Source organism: Pseudophryne corroboree, chromosome 6 (genome assembly GCF_028390025.1).
Source record: "Pseudophryne corroboree isolate aPseCor3 chromosome 6, aPseCor3.hap2, whole genome shotgun sequence".
In the NCBI taxonomy this organism is placed as follows: Eukaryota; Metazoa; Chordata; class Amphibia; order Anura; family Myobatrachidae; genus Pseudophryne; species Pseudophryne corroboree.
The window spans coordinates 815,753,940-815,779,724 of NC_086449.1; the positions used below are offsets into that span (position 1 = coordinate 815,753,940).

The window sequence follows — 25,785 nt, forward strand, 5'->3', positions numbered from 1 at the left end:
CTCCTACGTGCTGAGGGGGCTGACTGTCACCGCAGAAGGTAAAAATAGCCTGAGATGCTCAATGTCAGTTTCATTGGATATATTAATATACGCGGTGATGGGTCAGTATGTAACCTGACGGCCTGCGTCTGTAGAAGCCAGGTAATCATATATGTGAATGTTACGGTCTCACGTACAGCAGGGACATAAAACCTGTGCTATTTGTGCTGACGTTCACCTAAAAAGTTATTTCTCCGATTATGATCCGCTATTTATTTGCAGAGCGTGCAATATTGGTTCACCCCTGCGAATCATAACTGCACCTGAGGCAGGCGGCTAAAGTGGCTATATGTCAGAGGGTCTAGGGGTCGCCAGCTTACATTTAAATGAAGAAAAAATAAGATTTTACTTACCGATAAATCTATTTCTCGTAGTCCGTAGTGGATGCTGGGGACTCCGTCAGGACCATGGGGATTAGCGGCTCCGCAGGAGACAGGGCACAAAAATAAAGCTTTAGGATCAGGTGGTGTGCACTGGCTCCTCCCCCTATGACCCTCCTCCAAGCCTCAGTTAGGATACTGTGCCCGGACGAGCGTACACAATAAGGAAGGATTTTAAATCCCGGGTAAGACTCATACCAGCCACACCAATCACACCGTACAACTTGTGATCTGAACCCAGTTAACAGTATGACAACGTAGGAGCCTCTGAACAGACGGCTCACAACAATAATAACCCGATTTTTGTACCAATAACTATGTACAAGTATTGCAGACAATCCGCACTTGGGATGGGCGCCCAGCATCCACTACGGACTACGAGAAATAGATTTATCGGTAAGTAAAATCTTATTTTCTCTAACGTCCTAGTGGATGCTGGGGACTCCGTCAGGACCATGGGGATTATACCAAAGCTCCCAAACGGGCGGGAGAGTGCGGATGACTCTGCAGCACCGAATGAGAGAACTCCAGGTCCTCTTTAGCCAGGGTATCAAATTTGTAGAATTTTACAAATGTGTTCTCCCCCCGACCACGTAGCTGCTCGGCAGAGTTGTAATGCCGAGACCCCTCGGGCAGCCGCCCAGGATGAGCCCACCTTCCTTGTGGAATGGGCATTTACATATTTTGGCTGTGGCAGGCCTGCCACATAATGTGCAAGCTGAATTGTACTACACATCCAACTAGCAATCGTCTGCTTAGAAGCAAGAGCACCCAGTTTGTTGGGTGCATACAGGATAACAGCAAGTCAGTTTTCCTGACTCCAGCCGTCCAGGAAACCGATATTTTCAGGGCCCTGACAACATCTAGCAACTTGGAGTCCTCCAAGTCCCTAGTAGCCGCAGGTACCACAATAAGCTGGTTCAGGTGAAACGCTGACACCACCTTAGGGAGAAACTGGGGACGAGTCCGCAGCTCTGCCCTGTCCGAATGGACAATCAGATATGGGCTTTTGTGAGACAAAGCCGCCAATTCTGACACTCGCCTGGCCGAGGCCAGGGCCAACATCATGGTCACTTTCCATGTGAGATATTTCAAATCCACAGATTTGAGCGGTTTAAACCAATGTGATTTGAGGAATCCCAGCACTACGATGAGATCCCACAGTGCCACTGGAGGCACAAAAGGGGGTTGTATATGCAGTACTCCCTTGACAAACTTCTGGACTTCAGGAACTGAAGCCAATTCTTTCTGGAAGAAAATCGACAGGGCCGAAATTTGAACCTTAATGGACCCCAATCTGAGGCCCATAGACACTCCTGTTTGCAGGAAATGCAGGAATCGACCGAGTTGAAATTTCTTCGTGGAGCCTTCCTGGCCTCACACCACGCAACATATTTTCGCCACATGTGGTGATAATGTTGTGCGGTCACGTCCTTCCTGGCTTTGACCATGGTAGGAAAAACCTCTTCCGGAATGCCTTTTTCCTTTAGGATCCGGCGTTCAACCGCCATGCCGTCAAACGCAGCCGCGGTAAGTCTTGGAACAGACATGGTACGTGCTGAAGCAAGTCCCTTCTTAGCGGCAGAGGTCATGAGTCCTCTGTGAGTATCTCTTGAAGTTCCGGGTACCAAGTCCTTCTTGGCCAATCCGGAGCCACGAGTATAGTTCTTACTCCTCTACGTCTTATAATTCTCAATACCTTGGGTATGAGAAGCAGAGGAGGAAACACATACACCGACTGGTACGCCCACGGTGTTACCAGAACGTCCACAGCTATTGCCTGAAAGTCTCTTGACCTGGCGCAATACCTGTCCAGTTTTTTGTTCAGGCGGGACGCCATCATGTACACCAGCAGTGCCCAACCCGTGGCTCTTGAGCCGCATGAGGCTCTATCTTTATTCAGATGTGGCTCCTGACACTCAACTCATATGGCCACAACAGATCTGAAAACCGCTGAACTCCAGCCAGACATGCAGCAGCACTACGGGGACTAAGAATTGAGGGAGCCACTGGCAAACAGAGGACATATCAGGGGCTACTGCAATGGCACGAGTTGGGGGGGCAGCTGTAGTGACATATGAGAGTGTGCTGGAGTGACACAAGGGGGAGTTGGCTGGAGTGATACAGGAGGGTGCTGGATGGAGTGACACATGGTGGAGCTAAAGTGTATTATATGGATCTGGCTTAAAAATGTATTTCATGTGGATCTGGCTTTTTAAATGTATTTTATAGCATGGCCGTGGCCTAGCAGGCACAAGGCTACACCCCAATTTTGCATACGCGCCTTCGGCTCAATGTCGGCTCTTTGACGTACCTAACAAGATTTTTTGGCTCTTTGTCTCTGACTGGTTGGCCACCCCTGATGTACACCTTTGGTCTTTCCCAACGGTTCACAATCATGTGGAAAACTTCCCGATGAAGTCCCCACTCTCCCGGGTGGAGGTCGTGCCTGCTGAGGAAGTCTGCTTCCCAGTTGTCCACTCCCGGAATGAACACTGCTGACAGTGCTATCACATGATTTTCCGCCCAGCGAAAAATCCTTGCAGTTTTTGCCATTGCCCTCCTGCTTCTTGTGCCGCCCTGTCTGTTTACGTGGGCGACTGCCGTGATGTTGTCCCACTGGATCAATACCGGCTGACCTTGAAGCAGAGGTCTTGCTAAGTTTAGAGCATTATAAATTGCCCTTAGCTCCAGTATATTTATGTGGAGAAAAGTCTCCAGACTTGATCACACTCCCTGGAAATTTTTTCCCTGTGTGACTGCTCCCCAGCCTCTCAGGCTGGCCTCCGTGGTCACCAGCATCCAATCCTGAATGCCGAATCTGCGGCCCTCTAGAAGATGAGCACTCTGTAACCACCACAGGAGAGACACCCTTGTCCTTGGAGATAGGGTTATCCGCTGATGCATCTGAAGATGCGATCCGGACCATTTGTCAAGCAGATCCCACTGAAAAGTTCTTGCGTGGAATCTGCCGAATGGAATCGCTTCGTAATAAGCCACCATTTTTCCCAGGACTCTTGTGCAATGATGCACTGACACTTTTCCTGGTTTTAGGAGGTTCCTGACTAGCTCGGATAACTCCCTGGCTTTCTCCTCCGGGAGAAACACCTTTTTCTGGACTGTGTCCAGAATCATCCCTAGGAACAGCAGACGTGTCGTCGGAAACAACTGCGGTTTTGGAATATTTAGAATCCACCCGTGCTGTCGTAGAACTACTTGAGATAGTGCTACTCCGACCTCCAACTGTTCTCTGGACCTTGCTCTTATCAGGAGGTCGTCCATTTTCTTCGGAGAAGAATCATCATTTCGGGCATTACCTTGGTAAAGACCCGGAGTGCCGTGGACAATCCAAACGGCAGCGTCTGAAACTGATAGTGAGAGTTCTGTACCACGAACCTGAGATACCCTTGGTGAGAAGGGCAAATTGGGACATGGAGGTAAGCATCCCTGATGTCCCGGGACACCATATAGTCCCCTTCTTCCTGGTTCGCTATCACTGCTCTGAGTGACTCCATCTTGATTTGAACCTTTGTAAGTGTTCAAATATTTCAGATTTAGAATAGGTCTCACCGAGCCTTCTGGTTTCAGTACCACAATATAGTGTGGAATAATACCCCTTTCCTTGTTGTAGGAGGGGTACTTTGATTATCACCTGCTGGGAATACAGCTTGTGAATTGTTTCCAATACTGGCTCCCTGTCGGAGGGAGACGTTGGTAAAGCAGACTTCAGGAACCTGCGAGGGGAAACGTCTCGACTTTCCAATCTGTACCCCTGGGATACTACTTGTAGGATCCAGGGGTCCTGTACGGCTCCAGCGTCATGCTGAGAACTTGGCAGAAGCGGTGGAAGGCTTCTGTTCCTGGGAATGGGCTGCCTGCTGCAGTCTTCTTCCCTTTCCTCTATCCCTGGGCAGATATGCTTATGGGGACGAAAGGACTGAGGCTGAAAAGACGGTGTCTTTTTCTGCATAGATGTGACTTAGGGTAAAAACGGTGGATTTCCCAGCAGTTGCCGTGGCCACCAGGTCCGATGGACCGACCCCAAATAACTCCTCCCCTTTATACGGCAATACATCTTTGTGCCGTTTGGAATCTGCATCACCTGACCACTGTCGTGTCCATAAACATCTTTTGGCAGATATGGACATCGCACTTACTCTTGATGCCAGAGTGCAAATATCCCTCTGTGCATCTCGCATATATAGAAATGCATTCTTTAAATGCTCTATAGTAAATAAAATACTGTCCCTGTCAAGGGTATCAATATTTTCAGTCAGGGAATCCGACCAAGCCACCCCCGCGCTGCACATCCAGGCTGAGGCGATCGCTGGTCGCAGTATAACACCAGTATGTGTGTATATACTTTTTAGGATATTTTCCAGCCTCCTATCAGCTGGCTCCTTGAGGGCGGCCGTATCTGGAGACGGTACCGCCACTTGTTTTGATAAGCGTGTGAGCGCCTTATCCACCCTAAGGGGTGTTTCCCAACGCGCCCTAACTTCTGGCGGGAAAGGGTATACCGCCAATAATTTTCTATCGGGGGAACCCCGCGCCTCATCACACACTTCATTTAATTTATCTGATTCAGGGAAAACTATAGGTAGTTTTTCCACACCCCACATAATACCCTTTTTTGTGGTACTTGTAGTATCAGAAATATGTAACACCTCCTTCATTGCCCTTAACAAGTAACGTGTGGCCCTAAAGGAAAATACGTTTGTTTCTTCACCGTCGACACTGGAGTCAGTGTCCGTGTCTGTGTCGACCGACTGAGATAAAATGGGCATTATAACGTCCCTGACGGTGTTTTAGACGCCTGGACAGATACTAATATGTTTGCCGGCCGTCTCATGTCGTCAACCGACTTGCAGCGTGTTGACATTATCACGTAATTCCTTAAATAAGCCATCTATTCCGGTGTCGACTCCCTAGAGAGTGACATCACCATTACAGGCAATTTGCTCCGCCTCCCAACATCGTCCTCATACATGTCGACACACACGTACCGACACACAGCACACACACAGGGAATGCTCTGATAGAGGACAGGACCCACTAGCCCTTTGGGGAGACAGAGGGAGAGTTTGCCAGCACACACCAAAAACGCTATAATTATACAGGGACAACCTTTATATAAGTGCTTTTCCCTTATAGCATTTTAATATATGTAGTTATATCGCCAAATCAGTGCCCCCCCTCTCTGTTTTAACCCTGTTTCTGTAGTGCAGTGCAGGGGAGAGCCTGGGAGCCTTCCCACCAGCATTTCTGTGAGGGAAAATGGCGCTGTGTGCTGAGGAGAATAGGCCCCGCCCCCTTTTCGGCGGGCTTCTTCTCCCGTTTTTCTGAGACCTGGCAGGGGTTAAATACATCCATATAGCCCCCAGGGGCTATATGTGATGTATTTTTAGCCATAAAAAAGGTATTATACATTACTGCCCAGGGCGCCCCCCCAGCGCCCTGCACCCTCCGTGACCGCTGTGTGAAGTGTGCTGACAACAATGGCGCACAGCTGCAGTGCTGTGCGCTACCTCAGGAAGACTGAAAAGTCTTCTGCCGCCTGCTTCTGGACCTCTTCCATCTTCGGCATCTGCAAGGGGGGTCGGCGGCGCGGCTCCGGGACGAACCCCAGGGTGAGACCTGTGTTCCGACTCCCTCTGGAGCTAATGGTGTCCAGTAGCCTAAGAAGCCAATCCATCCTGCACGCAGGTGAGTTCACTTCTCTCCCCTAAGTCCCTCGATGCAGTGAGCCTGTTGCCAGCAGGACTCACTGAAAATAAAAAACCTAAAAACTTTTTCTAAGCAGCTCTTTAGGAGAGCCACCTAGATTGCACCCTGCTCGGACGGGCACAAAAACCTAACTGAGGCTTGGAGGAGGGTCATAGGGGGAGGAGCCAGTGCACACCACCTGATCCTAAAGCTTTATTTTTGTGCCCTGTCTCCTGCGGAGCCGCTAATCCCCATGGTCCTGACGGAGTCCCCAGCATCCACTAGGACGTTAGAGAAAATAAGAATTTACTTACCGATAATTCTATTTCTCATAGTCCGTAGTGGATGCTGGGACTTCGTAAGGACCATGGGGAATAGCGGCTCCGCAGGAGACTGGGCACAAAAGTAAAAGCTTGAACTAGCTGGTGTGCACTGGCTCCTCCCCCTATGACCCTCCTCCAAGCCTCAGTTAGGATACTGTGCCCGGACGAGCGTACATAATAAGGAAGGATATTGAATCCCGGGTAAGACTCATACCAGCCACACCAATCACACTGTACAACCTGTGATCTGAACCCAGTTAACAGCATGATAACAGAGGAGCCTCTGAAAAGATGGCTCCCAACAATAATAACCCGAATTTTGTAACAATAACTATATACAAGTATTGCAGACAATCCGCACTTGGGATGGGCGCCCAGCATCCACTACGGACTATGAGAAATAGAATTATCGGTAAGTAAATTCTTATTTTCTCTAACGTCCTAAGTGGATGCTGGGACTCCGTAAGGACCATGGGGATTATACCAAAGCTCCCAAACGGGCGGGAGAGTGCGGATGACTCTGCAGCACCGAATGAGAGAACTCCAGGTCCTCCTCAGCCAGGGTATCAAATTTGTAGAATTTAGCAAACGTGTTTGCCCCTGACCAAGTAGCTGCTCGGCAAAGTTGTAAAGCCGAGACCCCTTGGGCAGCCGCCCAAGATGAGCCCACCTTCCTTGTGGAATGGGCTTTTACAGATTTTGGCTGTGGCAGGCCTGCCACAGAATGTGCAAGCTGAATTGTACTACAAATCCAACGAGCAATAGTCTGCTTAGAAGCAGGAGCACCCAGCATGTTGGGTGCATACAGGATAAACAGCGAGTCAGATTTCCTGACTCCAGCCGTCCTGGAAATATATATTTTCAGGGCCCTGACTACGTCCAGTAACTTGGAGTCCTCCAAGTCCCTAGTAGCCGCAGGCACCACAATAGGCTGGTTCACGTGAAACGCTGAAACCACCTTTGGGAGAAATTGAGGACGAGTCCTCAATTCTGCCCTATCCGTGTGAAAAATCAGGTAAGGGCTTTTATAAGATAAAGCCGCCAATTCTGAGACACGCCTGGCTGAAGCCAGGGCTAACAGCATTACCACCTTCCATGTGAGATATTTTAATTCCACAGTGGTGAGTGGTTCAAACCAATGTGATTTTAGGAACCCCAAAACCACATTGAGATCCCAAGGTGCCACCGGGGGCACAAAAGGAGGCTGTATATGCAGTACCCCTTTGACAAACGTCTGGACTTCAGGCACTGAAGCCAGTTCTTTTTGGAAGAAAATCGACAGGGCCGAAATTTGAACCTTAATGGACCCTAATTTTAGGCCCATAGACAGTCCTGTTTGCAGGAAATGTAGGAAGCGACCCAGTTGAAATTCCTCTGTAGAGGCCTCTTTGGCCTCACACCACGCAACATATTTTCGCCAAATGCGGTGATAATGTTTCGCGGTTACATCCTTCCTGGCCTTTATCAGGGTAGGGATGACTTCTTCTGGAATGCCTTTTTCCTTCAGGATCCGGCGTTCAACCGCCATGCCGTCAAACGCAGCCGCGGTAAGTCTTGGAACAGACAAGGTCCCTGCTGGAGCAGGTCCTTTCTTAGAGGTAGAGGCCACGGGTCCTCCGTGAGCATCTCTTGAAGTTCCGGGTACCAAGTCCTTCTTGGCCAATCCGGAACCACGAGTATAGTTCTTACTCCTCTCCTTTTTATGATTCTCAGTACTTTTGGTATGAGAGGCAGAGGAGGGAACACATACACTGACTGGTACACCCATGGTGTTACCAGAGCGTCCACCGCTATTGCCTGAGAATCCTTGACCTGGCGCAATATCTGTCTAGTTTTTTGTTGAGACGGGACGCCATCATGTCCACCTTTGGTTTTTCCCAACGGTTTACCATCTCTTGGAAGACTTCTGGATGAAGTCCCCACTCCCCCGGGTGAAGGTCGTGTAAATGGCCCTTAGTTCCAGAATGTTTATATGAAGAGATGTTTCCATGCTTGACCACAAGCCCTGGAAATTTTGTCCCTGTGTGACTGCTCCCCAGCCTCTCAGGCTGGCATCTGTGGTCACCAGGATCCAATCCTGAATGCCGAATCTGCGGCCCTCTAGTAGATGAGCACTCTGCAGCCACCACAGAAGAGACACCCTTGTCCTTGGCGACAGGGTTATCCGCTGATGCATCTGAAGATGCGATCCGGACCATTTGTCCAGAAGATCCCACTGAAACGTTCTTGCATGGAATCTTCCGAATGGAATCGCTTCGTAAGAAGCCACCATTTTTCCCAGGACCCTCGTGCACTGATGCACTGACACCTGGCCTGGTTTTAGGAGATTCCTGACTAGCTCGGATAACTCCCTGGCCTTCTCCTCTGGGAGAAACACCTTTTTCTGGACTGTGTCCAGAATCATTCCTAGGAACAGGAGACGTGTCGTTGGAATCAGCTGCGATTTTGGAATATTTAGAATCCACCCGTGCTGACGTAACACTAACTGAGATAGTGCTACTCCGACTTCTAACTGTTCCCTGGACCTTGCCCTTATCAGGAGATCGTCCAAGTAAGGGATAATTAAAACGCCTTTTCTTCGAAGAAGAATCATCATTTCGGCCATTACCTTGGTAAAGACCCGAGGTGCCGTGGACAATCCAAACGGCAGCGTCTGAAACTGATAATGACAGTTTTGTACTACAAACCTGAGGTACCCTTGGTGAGAAGGGTAGATTGGGACGTGGAGATAAGCATCTTTGATGTCCAGAGACACCATATAGTCCCCTTCTTCCAGGTTTGCTATCACTGCTCTGAGTGACTCCATCTTGAATTTGAACCTCTTTATGTAAGTGTTCAAGGATTTTAGATTTAAAATTGGTCTCACCGAGCCGTCCGGCTTCGGTACCACAAACCTAAACTTTTACTCTAAGCAGCTCAGGAGAGCCACCTAGCATGCACCCTTCTCGTTCGGGCACAAAAATCTAACTGAGGCTTGGAGGAGGGTCATAGGGAGAGGAGCCAGTGCACACCAGCTAGTTCAAGCTTTTACTTTTGTGCCCAGTCTCCTGCGGAGCCGCTATTCCCCATGGTCCTTACGGAGTCCCAGCATCCACTTAGGACGTTAGAGAAATTATAATTATTATGTGCTTTGTTGGACGAAATTGAAGAGAGAAGATTCTCTGCACCATCCTGTGTGAGGAGACAGAACTGCCAGGACAGGAAGTGTGCAGTGAATTCCAAACCTGATTGGATAACAGCCACAGCCAATCAAAATCTTTAGAATGCACTGTATGAACAGCGGTGAGAAGAACTGACTACTTACAGTCACCTTGCCATCATTTACATCCTGATACCCTGGGTTGATCTAAAATAAAGAAAAACAAATGTAGTTAAATCTAATTGTACATATACAAGTTTAATTTTGTGGAAAACACTAAGGGGGGGATTCAGTGAGGAGCGACGTCCATGCTGTGAAATCGTGGCTTTTAAATCTAAGAATATTTCTGTTAAGTGCAAATCTCGGAACCCATGCAATTCAATTAAAGAAGGAAAATCACGGTCATCGCGCCAATGTTGCGTCTTAATTCTGTAGGGATCTGACCGATGATGAAAGAGTGGGGACATCATCCTGGACCCCAAAAACTGGGATATAAGATAGCAGGACAAGCGTAGGGGACTGTAAGTGGCCAGAAGCAAAGTGTTGCAGGCAGATAAATGGCCTCACAGGACTGATTTTTGTAACTCTAGTAAATGATATAAACATTATATCCAGCAATTGTATTTCTGCAAAAGTATTTGGGGTACACCGAAATGTCTCTATAGTGATTTTTAAGTCGCAAAAGGTCAGAAACAATGACTATATGATACGATAAAAACTCCTTTCTAGAGATATTGTAACGCTGTAGATGTTAAACTGTGACCGTGATCTAGCGGAACCTCTCAGCGTGAGCGTGTAAACTCAGATCTACTGCCAGACAGAGCGCTCCGCAGGTCGCATAAATTGTTGCAAAAGTTTAAGACAAAAGGAAAATTTGACGCTAACAGTATATAAATCATGGGTGTCGGATCGCCATTTCATTTTAACGGCTTTTATTTATCTTTTCTATGGTCTCTCTCTAACTGCAATGATACGTGAAAGCGTCTCAGGGTTGTGTCCCAGGAGCGCAGTGCTCTCCCTGATTAAAGCGCTGCACCTAATGTCTCAAAGCTGAACGGGTGAAACAGAGAGACTGTCACACGAGCCCTTTACTCGCTTCAATGCTTTCTAAAACCCTGACAGCGGCTTACGAAGTGCACCGAGAAGACGCTCTCCAATTGAAAGACGTATTTCAGCAGACGCGGCCACACAGCGTTCAAAGTGTTTGTAAGGTGTAAAAGAGCTGTCTTATTCCAAGTGCAATAAAGATGCTGTAATAACAGGCACAAGCGCTGCTGAAGCTGGAAAACAGCTTGTGTGACACCAGCCTTAAGGTGAAATATATATAATGAAAAAAAAAAAGTCAAAAAAAAAAAGAAAGTCAAAAATTAAAGTTTAAAAAAAAAGTTACAAAAAACTTTGCCGTTTACCCGATTGATCTTTATATAATATTTACAGCTGAAATGAAACGTAAGGGACTAGTTGATACATTGATGGACATGTCATATGCTGTATAACCAAAGGCAGAGAAACATATATAATTTCTGTTATTGTCTCTGATTATTGATCGCAGACACCTGTCGAGCTAAAATCAACACACCGTCTCCACAACGCAGCACGGCGTTCAGTACCCAGGACATGAAGTCAACGTTCTGAGCGGGAGTTAGATGGACTCAGCACTGACATCAATTCCGACCGCTACAATGGACCTCGGTGACAGCTGCGACCGATTTCCCCCGACGGCTAATCTGATTTCCGCGCACACAGCTTTCTGTGAGAAAACAAACAGTGGCCTCCTGGCACGGACGGAATTCCCACGCGCCCACCCCTCCCAACGAACAGTTTCCACGCATTGTGACGCAGCTTGACCGGTGTTGGAGTGGGCGCCTACTGTAACGTAAGAGCCGATAAGGGGAGCAGAGGAATCTATCAAGAAAGAGAGCGGAGATTGTACAGAGGAATAATTCTGTGTGACATGCACCGACAGGGCGAGTGCCAGAAGGTGGCCGGCTTCCTTCCTGGTGGCTGGGGAGAGAACCCACAGCCCGGGGACTCAATGCAATCAGAGAGCACCACCGAGGGCAGATCGAGCTCTGCCAGTCTGCCAAAGAGGTACAAGCCGGTTCCAGGTTAACCCATTCTGTGTCACAAAGTCATGCATGGAACACTGCACGAGTAACAAAGGGGGAGGTGTATCAAAACTACTAAGCAGCTGAGACGTGGAAAAGTGAAGCGGTTGCCAATAGCAACTAATCCGATTTTTTTTTTTTTTAAGATTGTACTTGATAGTAGCTAGAAGCTGATTGGTTATGGGCAACTTTTCTATTTGCCACTTCTTCACTCTTCAGAAGCTTTGATATATCTCCCACAAAGGGTGTCCAACTGCCCAGAAATCTTTCATCGTTTACAAAGTCACCCACATGTTAGAGACTATGGGCCTAATTCAGACCTGATCACTCGCAAGGGGTTTTTTGCAGTCCTGCGATCAGATAGTCGCTGCCCATAGGGAAGTGTATTTCAGCTTTGCAAGTGTGCGATCGCATGTGTAGCCGAGCGGTACAAAAACATTTTGTGCAGTTTCTGAGTTGCCCAGAACTTACTCAGCTGCTGCAATCACTTCAGCCTGTCCGGGCCCGGAATTGGCGTCAGACACCCACCTTGCAAACGCTTAGACACGCCTGCGTTTTTCCAAACACTACCAGAAAACGGTCAGTTGACACCCACAAACGCCTTCGTCCCGTCAATCTCCTTGCGATCGGCTGTGCGAATGGATTCTTCAAACCCATCGCTCAGCAATGATCCGCTTTGTACCCGTACGACACATCTGCGTATTGCGGTACATACGCATGCGCAGTTCTGACCTGATCACAGCGCTGAAATAAAAACTAGCATGCAATCAGGTCTGAATTAGGCCCTATACCACAAATGATACATCAAAGAGTTTCAAAGTGTCACTTTTAGGCGCTTACAACAGACAAGAGAGTACGTTCTGTTCTCATTCTTCAGAGATGGTTACACAGAGGAACAGGACAGCTAGATACACAATCAGGGCTTGCTGTAGGGCAGGGGTTAGCAACACTACAGCTGCTGAGGAACTACACATTCCAGCATGCCCTGCCATAGTTTTAGCAACCCTAACAGGAAAACTGTGGCATGGCATGTTGGGAGTCCCACAGCAGCTGTAGTGCCACGGGTTGTCTACTGTCTGCTAAAATATGGCTGGGGGTTGTTTAGGTAGCGGGCCGCCCTAGTGATAGGTTTCAGAATTATCATAGATCTACTGTTGTTCTCCCATTAAAGCGCCCTTCTGCCATGTTTTCTCAGATTAGGAGAATGGACTTTCTAAACAAATCCACATTTGTGCCATAGTCTCTTCATTTCTTGAGGATGCAATGGAGAGTGCTCCAAAAGATATAAAAATAAAAGTCTTCTCCAGCTTTGATTTAAGTGGACTTTGAGCTTCACGACGAAGCACTTATTTTCGAAATGCACTAACAGACTTTGGCAAGGTGCTATTGCATATGTGCCATATTTCTGGTGACTTCTGGAAATATATGGCCAGATCAGTATATAAAAATTATATGGGGTGGGACATGTGTCCAAATGCAAAGACCCTTCCCACCCCAATGAATTTGCACCTTGGTAGGTCAATGTAAGGGTGCAAGGGTTGGTTTGGAGCTGTTAATTCATTCTGGAAATGAAGGATAATGTGTGGACCTTTTGATGGCCACATGTGAGGCCCTGGAAGTACACTGGGTTGCCCAACACTGCACTGATCTACGTATAATGGTAACCAGCGTCTGAATTCACAGGCATCGTATTTAAAAGTGCAATAAAAAAAAGACTCTGAGGGCAGTGTCAGGTAGACAGCCCAGATCCATTTCAGGTCTCTATAAATAATGCTCCTAGTTAACAAGTATAAGATTTACTGATAGCCTCTTCTGTGTGGGAAACGTGATGATAAACTGAGTGCATACTGCCATCTAGTGGTGAACGTTGCTCTGCTCTGCCACGTTAAATACCTGTTACCAGCATGATATAGGAAGGTAACAGCTGTTAGTCCAACACAAGACAAACACGTGTGTCCACCCACCCGTCTGACCAGTAAGGGAGAAACAAAGCGACAGTATATTCTCATTATATAGGAAATGACAATATAATATAAAAACTCTTTTCTAGCAAAGTAGAAAGCAATGCAACATATTGTTACAGATTCCCTCACTGTCTGATTCTCAGACTCCAACCTCGATATTTGCTCATATTTCAGTACATACGTAATTAAGTGAATGAAGCGCATAGAACTTTGCAAAACAGAAAGTATTTTATTTTTTCCCCCCAACAATAATTTTCTTTTTTTATGGAGCAGTGATTAAGAAATGCTGCTTTCGGATGCACAGATGGTGCCCCAGAAGATACTTAAAAAAAATTTAAAAAAAATAAATATATATATATATATATATATATATATATATATATATATTTATTTTATGGCTTTGATTTGAATGTACTTTGATCTTCATGATGAAGCTTTTGTTTAAAAATGCTTCAGACTTTGGCAGCTACACATCCTGTACAAGAAGGATGTATTTCTTGAAAATAACAGAAACATAACTAAATGAAACAATGTGCTTATTGATCACCAGGTGCTCACTGCCATTCCTTTTCATTCTTAAATACACGGTGTGTCGAAATGCCACATGTACAGTTATATAGCGTCAATGTGAAGATATTTACACTTTACAGTCACCTACAGTATATAGCGCACACATATAACACAATGCTTTACAGAGACTATTTCATTCAGTCACATTTGCCCCTGCCCCAGTGGAGATTACACTCTATGGGGCAGATGTATTAAGCCTGGTGAAGTGATAAAGTGGAAGGTGATAACACACCAGCCAATCAGCTCCTAACTGTGTTTTTACAGGCTGGGTTTGAAAAGTGACAGTTAGGAGCTGATTGGCTGGTGTGTTACCACCTTCCACTTTATCACTTCGCCAGGCTTAATACATCTGCCCCTTATATTCCCCATCGCATATACAAGCCAATTAACCTCCCAATATGTTTTTGAATTGTGGAAGGAAACCCACTCAAATACTAGAAAAACATACAATCACTACACAGAAACCTTCGACATACAGACCATGACATCACTGCAGCAGCTATACCTGTCTTCTACCACTAGGCAGCGCTAGAATACTAAGTAATGTTTTAAATAGTTCAGTTTCAAAGATGATTAGTTTTCTTAATGAAGTCTGAGTGTGGGACTATATATTGGGGTTGGGACTATAAATTGGGGTCCCAGCCTGGTCCTTAAAATGTACATACAATTAATTGCCTTTAACAGACCATTACTTCTGCAATGATTGTATTCATAATTAATTTTTACGTAACAAATCAATTTTGCCTTTTATTACTAAAGCTTATGCCCAAACGAATTCTTTCTGATATATAACTATTCCTATAGCATAATGGTTAGAGTGTAGCTCTAGGGTGCACAGACGCTGGTTTTGAGCCTTAAGGTGGCCACACGCTGAATATTTTTCTGCCCAATCCGGTCGATGTACGACAGACCTGAGCGCTGAGCGATGATTGCTCAGTGTACGAACATGAGCGATTATTATCCCAAGCTATAAAACAGCAAAAACATGATCGCTGAATTTGATTTTCACATATGCTGCATCTGTGAGACGGTCGTTCTGCCGATTGCGGGGCTGATTCAAAGATGTTCGCAATTGCAAAAATATGCTAATGGGTCAGACGCCGTCTTGTGCATAGAGACACTTACTGCTGGGATCTTACAGCCGCCAATTTGGCACATTGGTCGGCCGTGGAACTTCTGAGTAAGTCTATGTTGTTTGGATCACCGTCGTACGGGTCATCTGACCAAACCTGCAGTGTACGGCCAGCCCTAGTCTAACACACAGGAGATATAGATTGTTATTACACCTATATAAGGACTGTAGAAAAATTGCAATGATAAATATCACCGAGATAACAAGACAAGCGTGGCAGTCGGACAGGACGTTCCATTAAGAGCTCGGAGCAGAACAGCGGGGCACCCGCTCCGTCACATAACAACACATTATAGCTGGCAGGTACTGTGAGGAGCACAATGTGCATCTGCAGGAAACGCTCTCTTTGTCTCGCTGACCTTGCAGCCTGCGCTGGGGTCACCGTTTCTGGCAAGGGAATCTTTGCTTAATCCAGATATTATTAGAGCTGTCGGCGGCTGCTGAAAGTCACACACACACACGCACACACACACACCTTGGCTCCATACACAGAGTTTTCATTCAGCAGTTATTATGAGGCAACAATAGAGTGAACACAGTTCCGGGAATTGCAACTAGTGTCAGCTACAGCGGCTGAAGGTCATTTATGAACGTGCAAAACCTGCGTGTGCAGAGAGACCTTCCATAGGTGGACACGTGCAAAACATGTGTGTGCAGAGACACTTTCCATAGGTGGACACGTGCAAAACATGCGTGTGCAGAGACCTTCCATAGGTGGACACCTACAAAACATGTGTGTGCAGAGACCTTCTATAGGTGGACACCTACAAAACATGCGTGTGCAGAGAGACCTTCCATAGATGGACACGTGCAAAACATGCGTGTGCAGAGACCTTCCATAGGTGGACACCTACAAAACATGTGTGTGCAGAGACCTTCTATAGGTGGACACCTACAAAACAGCGTGTGCAGAGAGACCTTCCATAGATGGACACGTGCAATACATGTGTGTCCAGAGAGACCTCCCATAGGTGGACACGTGCAAAACATGTGTGTGCAGAGAGACCTTCCATAGATGGACACGTGCAATAAATGTGTGTCCAGAGAGACCTTCCATAGGTGGACACATGCAAAACATGCGTGTGCAGAGAGACCTTCCATAGGTGGACATGTGCAAAACATGCGTGTGCGGAGAGACCTTCCATAGGTGGACACGTGCAAAACATGCGTGTGCAGAGAGACATTCCATAGGTGGACACTTGCAAAACGTGTGTGCAGAAACCTTCCATAGGTGGACACGTACAAAACATGCGTGTGTAGAGACCTTCCATAGGTGGACACATGCAAAACATGTCTGTGCAGAGAGACCTTCTATGGGTGGACATGTGCAAAACATGCGTGTGCAGAGAGACCTTCTAGGTGAACATGTGTAAAACATGCATGTGCAGAGAGACCTTCTAGGTGAACATGTGTAAAACATGCATGTGCAGAGAGACCTTCCATAGGTGGACATGTGTAAAACATGCATGTGCAGAGAGACCGTCCATAGGTGGACACGTGTAAAACATGCGTGTGCAGAGAGACCTTCTATGGGTGGACACGTGCAAAACATGTGTGTGCAGGGTCCTTCCATAGGTGGACACATACAGTACATACTGTATCTCAGTATTTGGAACTCCCTACTGTCGCCGGATGGTGTGCACATACAGAACTGTGCGCGGTATAACCAGAGTACAGCAGCGCTATAAAGCCAGAACACGGCCGACATAGGACATTTCACGTGTGTACACTCTCCCATTAACCCCCACATTTGACTTTGTCACCCAGTATTTGAGAAAAAGTCTCTATGATCCAAACATTATGGCACGTGCGCTAAAGCAAATCTCCTGCCAGATAAGAGCAGATGGCGGGCCAGACATGTTTAGGGCGTCTGTACTGCAATATATCGCCCAACACATACTACACATTGGGACAAAATAAGCCCCCTACCAGCATTTCACCCAAATCGCACTTACTGATGATGTCATCCCATCCGCAGCGGGGACGCAACAGAACAAGGAAACAAAAAAAGGAAATGAATACACAAATATAACATGTGCTGCACAGCGATTGTAAGGAGGCTCAGGCAGAGGCGATGCGGACTGCCGCCCAGTGGTTAGCATTACTGCCTCACATCTCTGAGGTCTAGAGTTCAGATCCCAATCATGGCTCATATTTGTGGAGTTTGCATGTTCTCCCATACTTCTAGGTTAATTGGCGTCTGATAACCTCGGTGATTGTGAGAGTTTGTAAGTGAGTGAGTGAAACTGTTGCGTGCATGATTTTGCCTAAAATGAGGTATTTTCAGAGAAGAGAAAGAATGATTTACCCACCCCCCATATAACTCATTACTCCCCTGCCCAATTCCAGCTGCCCCTATACACACACTACACCAGGGCACTGTCAGCCAGGATCCCCATGCAAATGTCAACCAAACACAATGTGCTACATTAAGCAACGCCGCTGTGTCTGGCCCGCATCCAATCAGTGCTGAGCCTGCATGCCGAGACAACGCAGTGCAGTCTGGGTGACATTGAGAAACTTTAAACGCATGTACAGAGAGGTGAGAGGAAACGCAGGGAGGGTGTGACGATGAGAGAGGTAATCCGTCACTTATAGCACAGCGGTAAATCAGTCAAAAGATTATTCTGAGAGACTCATTTTCTGCTATCTATATAGCGCCTGCATACTCAGTAGAGCTGCGCAATCAGAGCAATGCAATCATCCATAGCGCTGGTGCGCAGCGTATTACACACAGAACTCATCCATAGCATTACACACAGAACTCATCCATAGCGCTGGTGCGCAGCGTATTACACACAGAACTCATCCATAGCATTACACACAGAACTCATCCATAGCGCTGGTGCGCAGCGTATTACACACAGAACTCATCCATAGCGCTGGTGTGCAGAGCATTACACACAGAACTCATCCATAGCGCTGGTGCGCAGCGTATTACACACAGAACTCATCCATAGCGCTGGTGTGCAGAGCATTACACACATAACTCATCCATAGCGCTGGTGTGCAGAGCATTACACACATAACTCATCCATAGCGCTGGTGTGCAGAGCATTACACACAGAACTCATCCATAGCGCTGGTGCGCAGCGTATTACACACAGAACTCATCCATAGCGCTGGTGTGCAGAGCATTACACACAGAACTCATCCATAGCGCTGGTGCGCAGCGTATTACACACAGAACTCATCCATAGCGCTGGTGTGCACAGCATTACACACAGAACTCATCCATAGCGCTGGTGCGCAGCGTATTACACACAGAACTCATCCATAGCGCTGGTGTGCAGAGCATTACACACAGAACTCATCCATAGCGCTGGTGTGCAGAGCATTACACACATAACTCATCCATAGCGCTGGTGTGCAGAGCATTGCACACAGAACTCATCCATAGCGCTGGTGTGCAGAGCATTGCACACATAACTCACCCATAGCGCTGGTGCGCAGCGTATTACACACAGAACTCATCCATAGTGCTGGTCTGCAGAGCATTACACACAGAACTCATCCATAGCGCTGGTGTGCAGAGCATTACACACAGAACTCATCCATAGCGCTGGTGTGCAGAGCATTACACACATAACTCATCCATAGCGCTGGTGTGCAGAGCATTCCACACATAACTCATCCATAGCGCTGGTGTGCAGAGCATTACACACACACAACTCTTCCATAGCGCTGGTGTGCAGAGCATTACACACACACAACTCATCCATAGCGCTGGTGTGCAGAGCATTACACACATAACTCATCCATAGCGCTGGTGTGCAGAGCATTACACACATAACTCATCCATAGCGCTGGTGTGCAGAGCATTACACACAACTCATCCATAGCGCTGGTGTGCAGAGCATTACACACATAACTCATCCATAGCGCTGGTGTGCAGAGCATTACACACATAACTCATCCATAGCGCTGGTGTGCAGAGCATTACACACACACAACTCATCCATAGCGCTGGTGTGCAGAGCATTACACACATAACTCATCCATAGCGCTGGTGTGCAGAGCATTACACACATAACTCATCCATAGCGCTGGTGCGCAGAGCATTACACGCAAAACTCATCCATAGCGCTGGTGCGCAGAGCATTACACACAAAACTCATCCATAGCGCTGGTGTGCAGAGCATTACACACATAACTCATCCATAGCGCTGGTGTGCAGAGCATTACACACATAACTCATCCATAGCGCTGGTTTGCAGAGCATGCAGGCCTACACACAACTCATCCATAGTGCTGGTGCGCAGAGCATTACACACATAACTCATCCATAGCGCTGGTGTGCAGAGCATTACACACATCACTCATCCATAGCGCTGGTGTACAGAGCATTACACACATAACTCATCCATAGCGCTGGTGTGCAGAGCAATATACACATAACTCATCCATAGCGCTGGTGTGCAGAGCAATATACACATAACTCATCCATAGCGCTGGTGTGCAGAGCATTACACACATAACTCATCCATAGCGCTGGTGTACAGAGCATTACACACATAACTCATCCATAGCGCTGGTGTGCAGAGCATTACACACATAACTCATCCATAGCGCTGGTGTGCAGAGCAATATACACATAACTCATCCATAGCGCTGGTGTGCAGAGCAATATACACATAACTCATCCATAGCGCTGGTGTACAGAGCATTACACACATAACTCATCCATAGCGCTGGTGTGCAGAGCATTACACACATAACTCATCCATAGCGCTGGTGTGCAGAGCAATATACACATAACTCATCCATAGCGCTGGTGTGCAGAGCAATATACACATAACTCATCCATAGCGCTGGTGTACAGAGCATTACACACATAACTCATCCATAGCGCTGGTGTACAGAGCATTACACACATAACTCATCCATAGCGCTGGTGTGCAGAGCAATATACACATAACTCATCCATAGCGCTGGTGTGCAGAGCAATATACACATAACTCATCCATAGCGCTGGTGTGCAGAGCAATATACACATAACTCATCCATAGCGCTGGTGCGCAGAGCATTACACACATAACTCATCCATAGCGCTGGTGTGCAGAGCAATATACACATAACTCATCCATAGCGCTGGTGCGCAGAGCAATATACACATAACTCATCCATAGCGCTGGTGTGCAGAGCAATATACACATAACTCATCCATAGCGCTGGTGTGCAGAGCAATATACACATAACTCATCCATAGCGCTGGTGTGCAGAGCAATATACACATAACTCATCCATAGCGCTGGTGTGCAGAGCATTACACACATAACTCATCCATAGCGCTGGTGTGCAGAGCAATATACACATAACTCATCCATAGCGCTGGTGCGCAGAGCATTACACACATAACTCATCCATAGCGCTGGTGTGCAGAGCAATATACACATAACTCATCCATAGCGCTGGTGCGCAGAGCATTACACACATAACTCATCCATAGCGCTGGTGTGCAGAGCAATATACACATAACTCATCCATAGCGCTGGTGTGCAGAGCAATATACACATAACTCATCCATAGCGCTGGTGTGCAGAGCATTACACACATAACTCATCCATAGCGCTGGTGTGCAGAGCAATATACACATAACTCATCCATAGCGCTGGTGTGCAGAGCAATATACACATAACTCATCCATAGCGCTGGTGCGCAGAGCAATATACACATAACTCATCCATAGCGCTGGTGTGCAGAGCAATATACACATAACTCATCCATAGCGCTGGTGTGCAGAGCAATATACACATAACTCATCCATAGCGCTGGTGTGCAGAGCATTACACACATAACTCATCCATAGCGCTGGTGCGCAGAGCATTACACACATAACTCATCCATAGCGCTGGTGTGCAGAGCAATATACACATAACTCATCCATAGCGCTGGTGCGCAGAGCAATATACACATAACTCATCCATAGCGCTGGTGTGCAGAGCAATATACACATAACTCATCCATAGCGCTGGTGTGCAGAGCAATATACACATAACTCATCCATAGCGCTGGTGTGCAGAGCAATATACACATAACTCATCCATAGCGCTGGTGTGCAGAGCATTACACACATAACTCATCCATAGCGCTGGTGTGCAGAGCAATATACACATAACTCATCCATAGCGCTGGTGCGCAGAGCATTACACACATAACTCATCCATAGCGCTGGTGTGCAGAGCAATATACACATAACTCATCCATAGCGCTGGTGCGCAGAGCATTACACACATAACTCATCCATAGCGCTGGTGTGCAGAGCAATATACACATAACTCATCCATAGCGCTGGTGCGCAGAGCATTACACACATAACTCATCCATAGCGCTGGTGCGCAGAGCATGCAGGCATATCAGCACCTCTGGATACTCTGGCGTCAGCCATATTTACATCTCACTCATACAATGGATAGTTCAGCAGGAAGGAATCTCCCCTGTGCGGAGGATTGGCAGCTGCCTTGCGGAGTGCGTTGTTGGTCACAATTAGAACTTAGAGTGGGATGGAACCGGCTGGGGAGCGACTTTCGCGCAGATCTCAGTAAGACGTGAGTAGCAGAGAGCAGTTGTGGTGTAAGGATACGCAGGCGCCATCTCTCATAGAGCTGTGAGCCGAGCATTGTGGGTAAAAGCGGTATACTTCTACTTGTTGTACGCCAATGTCACCGGTCGCAGCACTAAGAGGGACATTTACTAAGCAGTGATAAGAGCGGATAAGTGAGCCAGTGGAGAAGTGGCCCCATCAACCAATCAGCAGCTCTGTATCATTTTATAGTATGCAAATTATAGATGTTACTTCAGTGCTGATTGGTTGATGGGGCAACTTCTCCACTGGCTCACTTCTCCGCTCTTATCACTGCTTAGTAAATGTCCGTCCCTACTGCTCTTCATACAAGACCCCATGTTTCCGGTCAGAGAGAGTATACAGGTGTCTCACTCACCTCAGCCGCCAGGTAGTTCCCAGTAGCCAAGTGTTTAAACCGGAACAGACTGTTCCACTGGCCGGCCCCTCCTCGGCAGGGATCGTGGTGCACAACCTGCAGGATAAAGGATAATACATGATGTACCGGTGCAGCTAATAACAGGGACAGAAACAGCAGCGAGTCAGTATCTGCCTCCATCTTGTCGGCTTCTCTCTGCATCCCACAGACTGCGCCTCATCATACACACACACACCTGTCCGCACAATGCAGATTTAGCCATAGTCCTTACTGCAATTTGCGGCATCTGTGACTACACGCACGAAGCCACCGCTGCCCGACGATCAGTGATAAAACTCATCTTGCCGCTCACTTCCACTCAAAAGCGCCAGAAGCGCGCAGTACTAGGCTCCATTGCTGTTGCACATGGCGTACATGCAAAGGCAGATCATGTGATACACAGCGGTGGGATTTCAAGAATAGACACATCGCCCCCAGATGCCGACGCACCTCCCTCAGATCCCAACAGAGGAAGATGAATCCATGAACTCAAACCGTATTAACTAACGCAGCTGCTGATCAGCGAGGCTCCCAACGCCCAAAACAGACAGAGACAAGACTCGTAAACAGCAGCTAAGAAATCTTCCTGGTCTCTGGAGACATTGCTGGATGTCATCAGGATTTATACCTCTATTTCCCACAGGGCTTTGGAGCTGGTCGCAGACGTGGCCGACTGGCGTAAGGTGGTCCGCAGGAAGATGTGCTGTTTCTTCTCATACTCGTCGCAGGTCAGGAACTTTTCTTGTTCTGCGTGAAACAACCTGACCACATCACCCTGTAAGGGCGACAGGGAGAAGAGGGGCAACAGTGTTTAAACACAACAAAGAGAACCTTGTATTATTAAATATAAACATTGTTCCTCGGTGCCTGGAACGGTCGTGTTTTCAGCAAGTCTGCGCTAAATTTAAAGCCGCTTTATGTTTATGGCGAACTTGCTGCAAACGCGCCGGTCCCTTACACTTCGTACCTATGACATAGGGGGTCATTCCGAGTTGTTCGCTAGCTGCATTCGGTCGCTGTGCAGCGATGATGTTAAAAAAAAGAACGCACTTCTGCGCATGCGGCGCAATGCGCACGCGCGACGCACTATTACAACGAACAATGTAGTTTTACACAGGGTCTAGCAATGTTTATCAGTCGCACAGGCAGCCGCAGAGTGATTGACAGGAAGAGGGCGTTTCTAGGTGTAAACTGACCGTTTTCAGGGAGTGTTCGGAAAAACGCAGGCGTGCCAGGAAAAACGCAGGCGTGGCTGGGCGAACGCAGGGCGTGTTTGTGACGTCAAATCAGGAATTGAACGGTCTGAAGTGATCGCAAGCTAGGAGTAGGTCTGAAGCTACTCTGAAACTGCACAAAAAATTTTGTAGCCGCTCTGCGATCCTTTCGTTTGCACTTCTGCTAAGCTAAATACACTCCCAGTGGGCGGCGGCATATCGTTTGCACGACTGCTAAAAACTGCAAGCGAGCGATCAACTTGGAATGACCCCCATAATCCCCAATAACTATTATCATACGGATAACTCTGTGTCCTACCCCCACCAGCCCCTCTCCCTGGTATACAGCGTGCATACAGAGAGGGGAACAATGGTGGGTGTGGTTACAATTTCCACCGAGGTGTTTAGCATACTATATAACATGTGAAACCATACTCGTGCAATTATTCAGATTTTTTTTTATTTTAATTAACAATATCTGCATATCATTAAAAAAAAAAAAAAACAAAAAAAAACAGATTTCTCCTTGAGGGACTATAGTGGAAATCTCCCTGCAAAAATCTGTTCCCACCCCCCTCCCCTTAGTATTATTATATAATCTCTATAAGAATGTGAGTACCGATCTCATTGCATATAATTGCAGCATTCTAGGAACACTGAGGAGGTCATTACGTAGTTCTGTGACCTTTAGAAAAACAGAACTCACTAGCTTTCCATTATCTTTACAATTAGCAATATGGAGTTCGTTACCTGATTTTTAGCACTGGCATCTTAATAAACTCTAAAGTATTCAATTGAAGTCAGAAACTGCAGTCTTGTCGGAAAGACGGCAGTTTCCGACTGTCTTAGGTCGGAAGGGGTTCCGACTTATTCTATGACGGCTTCTTTTTTCCGACAAATCAGGAATTCCCGACTTGTCAGAAACTATGTTGATTACATAGTAACATAGTATCTGAGGTTGAAAAACGTCAATTTGTCCATCGAGTTCAACCTATTTGTGTTCTCCTACGCTGTATTATTTTTGGACTAATTTTGTCTGATGCTGGCCGTTGTGTTTTATTCCTCTTTTTTTAATAACTGTAGTGCGTGACTACGCACCATAACCCTGAATATCTTTATCCAACAGGAATTTATCTAACCCATTCTTAAAGGTGTTGACTGAGTCCGCTGTTACTACTCTCTCAGGCAGGGAATTCCAAACACGTATTGTCCTTACTGTGAAAAAACCTTTTCACCTCAATGTGCGGAAACTCCTCTCCTCTAACCTAAGCGAGTAACCACGTGTTCTCTGTGCTGATCTTACCAAAAACAGGTCCACTTATATATTTGTAAATGTTGATCATGTCCCCTCTTAGGGGTGTATTCAATTAGCTCTGCTAATTTCATGCCCCTGAGTGCCTTTTCACATGCCTCAAAAACGGCGAATAATGTCCCGCATTTTCGCCGACGCAGGTGCCAAACCACGTGGATTCGCCGATCCACGTGTTTTTCGCTCCTGACAAATTTTTCGCCTAGGCGAAAAAACGGACCTGCTAATGAATAGGGCGAATCCTCATTCACCCAAAAAAATAGCGAAAAAAACGGCGCTAACTGAATACCCCCTCTAAGTGAGTTGATGGGAGAAAAAAAAAAAGAGAATTCCTACTCATTGGTCAAAGGTTGGTCAGAAGACGACGAAAGTGATATAGAATATGGAGTATTAAGGTTGTTCCCAAAGACCAGGTAAGTGTTCCATTCATCCACTTTTATGTACTACCCTCCAGTCTCTGCTGCCATCAGATGATACAATTCCCAGCAGTGTCCTGTTTGGGAGCCGTACAGGGAATAGCAGGAAATCTCCTGGTACATATGCGGTCCAGCTATGATTACCGGAGACGCCGGTCACTCACCCCTTTCAAGACGTCATCCCGATAGTCGCTGTACTTCATAAACAGGGCGACTTTCCAGCTGGTGTTACAATTGACGGCGTTCACCTGTAACACAGACAAAGGTTTATTCCCTGCTTCCCGGGGGGTGAGCGATCGTTGTTGCGAGTCTGTAAGGTCCAGGAATAAGTTACCTCCTTGCAGCCGGGATTATCTAGAAGTTCTATATTACTGGCGTGCAGCGGCTGGCCGGCGTTAACCGGCATCAGGACCACCTTATCTCCCACCAATACCTGCAAAATAGACAACAAGAGGGCACAAGTGATAACTGCATGAGAGACTTCTTATAAGATTGTATTTTGGGC

At 47.0% G+C, this 25,785-nt stretch overlaps 1 protein-coding gene across 4 annotated transcripts in view; it reads right to left on the reverse strand.

The window, feature by feature from the left end:
• ITPR2 (inositol 1,4,5-trisphosphate receptor type 2) overlaps positions 1-25,785 on the reverse strand; it is a 490,021-nt gene that overhangs the window by 354,106 nt on the left and 110,130 nt on the right. For 3 of the 4 annotated variants that reach the window (XM_063929105.1, XM_063929106.1, XM_063929103.1), the window contains exons 6-10: positions 25,615-25,713; positions 25,445-25,528; positions 22,970-23,116; positions 22,303-22,398; positions 9,753-9,794 (exon numbers count right to left, since the gene is read on the reverse strand). In XM_063929105.1, coding sequence (XP_063785175.1) covers positions 9,753-9,794; positions 22,303-22,398; positions 22,970-23,116; positions 25,445-25,528; positions 25,615-25,713 — 468 coding nt within the window. The remainder of the gene's footprint in view (positions 1-9,752; positions 9,795-22,302; positions 22,399-22,969; positions 23,117-25,444; positions 25,529-25,614; positions 25,714-25,785) is intronic. The other variant, XM_063929104.1, reaches the window with a different exon arrangement.